This window comes from Ciona intestinalis, unplaced genomic scaffold, assembly GCF_000224145.3.
Source record: "Ciona intestinalis unplaced genomic scaffold, KH HT000129.2, whole genome shotgun sequence".
NCBI lineage: Eukaryota > Metazoa > Chordata > Ascidiacea > Phlebobranchia > Cionidae > Ciona > Ciona intestinalis.
The window spans coordinates 59,305-66,894 of record NW_004190451.2 but is presented as its reverse complement, the minus strand read 5'-3'; the positions used below and the strand labels follow the sequence as shown (position 1 = coordinate 66,894).

The window sequence follows — 7,590 nt, the reverse complement described above, 5'->3', positions numbered from 1 at the left end:
CGAAGTGCACACCCGTGTTATAACGACTGTCGTTTTCCGGCTACGCGAGGATAAAGCAAGTTACATACATTCATTCATGTACGGTCTATAGGTGATATTCAACTTAATGAAGACTATATGCATAGAATGACCTCGTCAAGTAATGTAATTAAAATGCCAGAAGACCTATTTTTAGAATTATGCCTAACAAAACAATTAAACTATTTTTATCACCTTACATATATGCACACTGTTATTCTGCAAATAAATACTCTCATAACACATCGTTACTGCATGCGCTACACAGCAAAAACTCTTCCCATAACCTTAACAAACGCTAAATACAACTCAGTACGCCTCTTAGGTTTTCCAAAATATTCGCCACGCACACTCAGCATACAGTACTGACTCTAAATAAATTAGCCAGCGGCAAACTCGTTTGAAAACAAAACCGACGCGCAAGTCGAATAATAATTGCCAGCAGGAATGCTACAAGCGTAGGAAATCTAACGCCTTTCGAATTTGCGTCACGCTACTACAACCTGGCATTAACAGAAATGTGGCCTTTAGTGTTTAGCACATCGATTGAGGCAATTTAAATCATTGGCGGGACTCAAGTCGTATATATTTCACGCACGTGGAGGTGATTTTGAAAGCCTCGGAGCATACTAACTTTTACGCTAGTTTCAAGATATGGTAGGGTGGGGGAAGACGGGACACCTTTAGCACATAATATTCAAATATCCCGATCGTGTTTTAAAGAATTAACATTGGTCATGAGAACACGGCTTTATATTTTTTTAATGTTCTTTGTTTACTACTCCATATTGGAGAAAATAGAATGAGTGTGTCCATCTTCCTCACCCTACTACTTTTTTGGTATAAGCACACAGTCGATATAGTTTGTACCCGGGAAGATAGTCCATGTTTTCAACCCCCTTTCATGTACCATTTTGTATTAAACAAAGAATATTTACAAACTGATATAACCATATAGAAATGGAGCGTTGTTAATTTTTTTTAAATTGAGGAAGTATTGGATATTGTGTGCTAACGGTATCCCATCTTACCCCACAGTGCTGTATCATAGTGGCAGCACCGAACTTTAAATTTTCTAGCTAGCAGTTTCCATGGCTGGTCTAACACGCAAGCAGGTTTCCCATAACCGCACAAAATATAGCCAGTCAACAAAAATACCGAGTTACTTTAACACTCGTATTTTGAGTGCAAAACCACGACACAAATTCCTGCAGGTTTTTCGAACGAGTTCAGTATCCGATTTATGTTGCATGGTTAAATGTTATGTCATTAAAATATCTCTTTTAATTTATCGGCCATGAAAATTTCACAGAATATATGCAGCAAGAATAAACTACAGTTGCATAGTAAAAACATATACAATTTTTTGTTGTTTAATTTTATTACCAACAGATAATTAAAACAAACAAACAATTTTCCTAAAACCATTTAATCTGAGCAACATTGAAAAACGAGGAACAAAAATTTCATATTCATTGGTCTTATCAAAGTTATGCAGGTAATTACAGCAGCGGACAAATAAAGCACAACATAGAAATAATAGCCGACAAACATAGAAATCTTAAGACCTCATTCTGTGTCTTCACAACAACATGAATCACAAATATTATAGTTTAGCCTCGTTGATGTCCAAATATGGTCGTACACGTGGGTATAACTCAAGACTTTGTTTGAATTGGTTTACATCGGATATCAATGTTGACTGTGGATTAAATAAATAATACGTGAGGTGTGAGGAATTGGTAACTGTAATAAATTTTGCGAATCTGACCCCTATTTGGTGCTTATAGAGTAGAATGATTCTTGTGTAAAGAAATACAGTCAGGATCTGGTGTCACAAAATACGCGACTGAGAAAAATCAAGTCCATAAAACAATACATGGTAACTGTAATAAATACTGTGAATCTGTCCCTGGTCTGGTGCTCATAGACAGGACGATTCTTGTGTAAAGAAATACAGTCAGTATAAGTAACTGCTAAAGATCAAGACCAACAAATGTTGCTTGATTTTTGTCTGTTATGTATTTCGTAGCACCAGATCCTGATTGTAACCAATAAGTTTTTTTTAATTTAGAGTTTTTAAAAATTAGGCGGCAAAGATTTTTAACAAGGCCATAAAATGCAAAGAAAAAAGCCTAATTTTCTAAAGTAGTTCAAAATCCCCTTTGAATGTTATTGTTTTATAGTTTATATTGATTAATCCCCCCCCCAAAAAAACCTAAAAAAAATTCTGGGAATTTTTAAAAGTTTAATCCTAAAATAGCAACTTTTCCTGTAGATCCTTTTTCAAATTTAAATATGTTTGGCAGCAGCATCATACAATGTGATGCTAATATATAATGTAAAACATGTCTAAACTTACTTCTGGAAGTTTTGGACATGGAAGCAAATCACCTTGACATGTTGGCTCTGCTTGAGTTGGACCTGTAGGTTAATTTCATGTTTATTATTATTATAATGTTCCTTATTAATTACTATTGCGATTTAATTATTAGTAGTTATAAACCTACTTAATTTACGACAGGCGTGTCCAACCTTTTTGACCCACGATCTACTTTTCAACTAACCCACTGCACGCGGTCTACCAGCTAGCGTCAACGTATGCCTGAATATCTCTTGTATGCGTTTATCCCTTGTAAGCAACTGCAGCGGTTCAATAAGCTATGCTCATGGTTTTAATTTATCAGCAACAAAACTCTACTTTAATTACTACACAAATTTCAATGACCAAAACTAATTGAAATGTTTTTAATATGCAACAAACGAAAAACGTCACACATACAATTGTTGCGTCACACGTCATCTTTAGCGGAGCGTAGTTGTATTTTTGCAGGAAAATACCTCTCTGCTGCTCCTGATTTGCTTTTTTGACCTACGCCATTTTTTTATTACACCCGTCACGGTTGACCTGAGATAGGTCCGCGGACTACTAGTAGACCGCGGTCGACGGGTTGGGCACGCCTGATTCAAGAGATCAAATTCTTGCAAACAAATTGACTCTGTTGCGCGTTATTATTCGTTGCGTTTTTTTATCAATTAGTAGTTGTACAACTATAAAAAATCAATAGGTTAACATTTACATTTACTTAAATCCAAAATTATTGTGGCACCAAGTGTATAACTGCTCAAAATTAACGCAGCACCGAAAGTGTTAGGTTTGTTAACATACATTGTTATAATTAAATCAATCAGGTATTGAATGGGTTATGGCACCCTAGGTGTCGGGGTAATGGGTCAACATACCCAAATTTTGCTCATAACTTAGTAACATACTACAAGTGGTATGTAAAAACACAGATTGTGAATCTGATTGTAAACTCACAATTTAAAAAACCAAAACTGTTTAATCATGAAAATTACCCAAGACAAAAAATCCATAAAAATAAACAAACAATTTTTTCTCTTTGGCCTCTAGCTCAATGGCAATGCGTCGTAACCGAAGGATACCAGGTTCAAAGCTCGATACTACCATTTATGGCGTATATGTCTAAAGGCAAGACACTTGACTTAACATACATTGTTGTAATCCAACCCAGTGGTCATTAAATTAGTGATAGCACCCTGGGTGGCAGGGTAATGACCTCACTTTGGCCTATATCTATGGCCTGCCTTGCTGTAAGAGATCACCCACATAGAAATACACAAAAAATAAAACTTACAACTATCTAAATTTTTCCCGAGCACATGAACAGTTAGTTTGGAACGCTCTGGTGCTGAAACATGGATGTACCGTTTATAGAAATCTTGTAACATCGGTTTGGTCAAAGTTTTTAAATGTTCGGCTTCAACCTCATCTGTTTTAAAACAAAAATTAAAAAAAATATTTGTTTTTTAAAAATGATACCAGTTTTGTATTTTTTCTACACAACCACAAAGCTGAAGTTTTAAAGGTAATAGAAATAATTAGGTATAAGTTTCATATAAATAAATATAAAATATAGATTGAAAGATTATGATTAGTTTGTACATACCACATGACGGACAATTTGGGCAACTCAATGGTAACTGTTTGTTAAAAGGAAAGCGTTTTAACCACTGTGGCATAGCAACTTTATTCTATGTGGCTTAGTGGTTTAGGTACTTGCATTTGGTTACGATAACAGCTATGACGCCGAGCAAATAGTGCAATGACAAGTGCCATGGCAAATTGGCAACAGTAATACATTATTACTTTTAGCAGTAAAATTGTCTTTTCATCTACTACAACAAAATTACATCTAAATTTAATTTACCTCTTTTTTTTTTAAAAAAAAGGACCAGGACAAACGGTAACATATTCAAACAAAAAAATATCCTTTTTTTATACTATAACAAACTACATCTAAATTGAAGTCACCTCTTTTAAAAAACAATTGTTCCGACAAAAGTTCCGACCAATACTTTAATGTTTCCGTCCCCAATTTCTTTGGTTTCTCCAATATTTGTGCAGCAAGTGAAGAAACGTGTTTTTGGAACTCAGCTTCACTCATCTCATTAAGGTGATCCTGTTGTAAAGATCAAACGTTTACAAGTTAATGGTTTGGTGATAAATTTTAAATTATTGAAACCCATTTAAAAAAATTAAAATCATTGTAATTCATTTTAAGACAAAAAATGATAAATTTAATAAAACCATTAAAATTCATTTTAAAAATTTAAAATCCTGAAAAATTTAAAACCATTGAAATTCATTTAAAAATTTTTAAATCATAAAAAATTTAAAATCTTTGAATTCATTTTAACATAAAAAAAAACTCAACAGTGAGCATGAGGTGCATGAATACATCATGTGTGTCTGATGTATAAAAAGGCACCAATGTTACAATTAAAAAAAAAAATGTAAAACATTTTTTGGCCCTTCCCTTTAAAAGCGTTTATTTGTACCACTGTACCCATCAGCAACACCACAATTTAGAACTCACCCCAACGTGTTCAATGAAAGCCTCAGCTCTTCCTTCCAAATAACTAGGTGTTCGCTCAGATTGGATAATGATTCTTAGACCTTGAACTCCATTACCACGATCAACACTACTGAACACAATGTAACCTAACTGCTCTCTGGAACAAAATAATTTGTTGGTATGAATAAATGAAATTTATTTTGTCGCTTCGGTCACCATAACGAAGATAGGAAAAGTTTACAAAAGCAAAAAGACGGGAAGTAACAGTAGAACAAAAGATGTTGTACTTTGGCTCTGCTTGTTTGTTAAAAACTCTTTTAGGCTCAAAACTAGGGTGCTTAAACATGGAACAATACTTCTTAAAAACTAGGGTAATGTGGCCAGAAACCTATGACGTTATGCCTATAAGCAATGGCATTGCCAGAAAAAATTTTTCCAGAGTGAGTTTTAATCTAAAAAAATAAATAAGAGGGGATGTTTCAATTTGCAACTATTTTTAAAATGGGGGTTAGCAATTGCTGAAACCCCTGGCTGCGACAGTATTCATGTGGAATAGTTCCTACCCACCTTGTACGTAGTATATTGAAACAAGGTTCCGATATAACTTGTGCTAATAGTTGCAACAACATGTTATCTGTTGTGTTCTGTAGACCAACTTGTAAGTAAACCAGCATAGATGAGATCTTTCGAACTTGGTTTTTATATTGGAACACATATGAACTACCTGGGGAATTTATAACATTGATGGATGTATATTTGAGATGTACATTACGCGGTATTTGACAATTGTGATCGAAACTGTTTGTGTATTTTTCAAACACAAATTGGTATGCAGCCACCCCCCTTTTAATCAATTAAATTGCTCTGTTACGGCACAACGCATGCCCAAACACTGTGTATTTTTGTACCAAGCATGCCCAAACTAACCAAGTGGCAGAAAATCTAGCATGACAGAACAATTTTATTGGTTATATATGGATAAGGCTTTTTTTCCGGTTTGTATTTTAGATATTTGCCAACTTTGGCTACGCAAATACATTGGCTAGCTACTACAGTGGTTAAATCGCATGTCGCTTTATTCACAGACACATGGTGTAAAGTTTGGGAATGGCAACACTAGAGAAGTATTTGTTTAAAGGTAAGACACCTAACAGTAGTTGCTTCACCCACCACCAGCAAGGAAGGTGTCCAAATTGTCATCCATACAAAAAATGTTTTAAAAAATATTTACCCACAAAGTTGTATAATTGATAACTTGTAAGCAGGCACGAGTTGTATGAAATGAGGCAGCCATAATAAAACTTATTTTGGCCATCATATGAGGATAAATATGTAACAATTATTCTGAACACAGAATAGAATATAAAATATTTAAATTAGTTACAAAAAATTAAAGTACATCCAGCTTACTTATTTAGTAAATTCACGAAGATTACAGATGCTTACCGTTGGGTATTTTAAATTGTCTATGTTTCTGCAGCTCAGTTGGCAATAGTGGTTCAGTCAATGCTTTGTGTTGTAATATCTCTTCAACTGTTTCAGATATCTTTAGTGCCTCTGTAAATAAAAGAATATGTGACGTTTTTGGATAATATGCTAAAATTAATGAGCAATTTTTACAATTTTATGTCAGAGTTGGCCTGTTACCCGGACACCTAGGATGCTACAACCACTGGGTTGGAGTAACTACTGCTAAGAGTATTGGCCAAGGGCATATACGTTTATTTAAGCATCGAATTCATTATCCTTTCGTTACTATGTAAGCGCTAACCACGGCACCAGACAACTTAATATATAAAAAATATTTGGTAAATTTATAACTTTTGTTAGTTTAGTATAATAAATAAGCTTAACGCTAAACTTGAAATAGATTTACACCTTATCCTGCAGTATATTAACATGAGAACAGCTCACCAGCTTTTGTGAGGTTCCCATGCATAAGCATCTGTACATGCAATCTCTTCATAAACTTTGGAATGAATTCTTGCAGCATCTCTGAAGTCAGGTTGACGAGTTCTGCACTCAGTTCATCCTTGGTCCAAGCCTTCTCGGACTTGACTACATGGCTGAAGTAGGATGCATGCTGGTACGGTTGGTCAGCCTTGAAGTTCTTAAGTGACCTTGTGTACTGTGAATAAATAAACTTTGCATAAGAATGTTAAGTTTTAACTAGAGAGTGCAGAATTGTAATAACATAAAATAATGATATTAAAGTTTTTTTTTATTATTTTTAACGAATCATATATATTCTTTAGATGTTAGAGGATTCTTTAGATTTTTAGTGAAAATATCAACACTGTTTTAGGAAGTAAACACATTTATTGTTTAAAAACAATGGGGCCATCTTGGTTTCCACTTGGGGCGTGGAATGCATGCTTTATCATGACCAAAAACGGATGGTGGTGTTCGGAAGCACGACAGACAGTAGTAAATATAAAACACGCCAAATTAGCGATGGTTTGTGGTTGATTTAAAAAAATTTGTGACATAAAATCAACTACGATATGACTGCTTTAATATCTGTGACTGATTGTGTAAATTGTTGCAATAGTTATCTATATTATCGCTCCCACATGATGACTAAATTAAACAAAGGGGTTCTGGCAACACTGCTCACCAATTCCTTGATAACGTGGAATCTTTTCTGGTCAACACTGAAAGTTGTCATTTTCGTCAAAATCTTCTCCAGTAG

At 34.4% G+C, this 7,590-nt stretch overlaps 1 protein-coding gene across 3 annotated transcripts in view; it reads right to left on the bottom strand.

The window, feature by feature from the left end:
* Window positions 1-1,380: 1,380 nt before the first annotated feature.
* Window positions 1,381-7,590, bottom strand: part of LOC100177319 (insulin-degrading enzyme) — a 15,949-nt gene continuing 9,739 nt past the window's right edge. Inside the window, exons 15-23 of one of the 3 annotated variants that reach the window (XM_026838939.1) lie at window positions 7,516-7,578; window positions 6,813-7,026; window positions 6,345-6,455; window positions 5,466-5,622; window positions 4,920-5,055; window positions 4,355-4,502; window positions 3,678-3,812; window positions 2,381-2,442; window positions 1,381-1,720 (exon numbers count right to left, since the gene is read on the bottom strand). In XM_026838939.1, coding sequence (XP_026694740.1) covers window positions 1,625-1,720; window positions 2,381-2,442; window positions 3,678-3,812; window positions 4,355-4,502; window positions 4,920-5,055; window positions 5,466-5,622; window positions 6,345-6,455; window positions 6,813-7,026; window positions 7,516-7,578 — 1,122 coding nt within the window. In that variant the 3' untranslated portion in view covers window positions 1,381-1,624. Of the gene's footprint in view, window positions 1,721-2,380; window positions 2,443-3,677; window positions 3,813-4,354; window positions 4,503-4,919; window positions 5,056-5,465; window positions 5,623-6,344; window positions 6,456-6,812; window positions 7,027-7,515 lie in introns of all 3 variants that reach the window. The other 2 variants (XM_018816050.2, XM_009863392.3) reach the window with 2 other exon arrangements.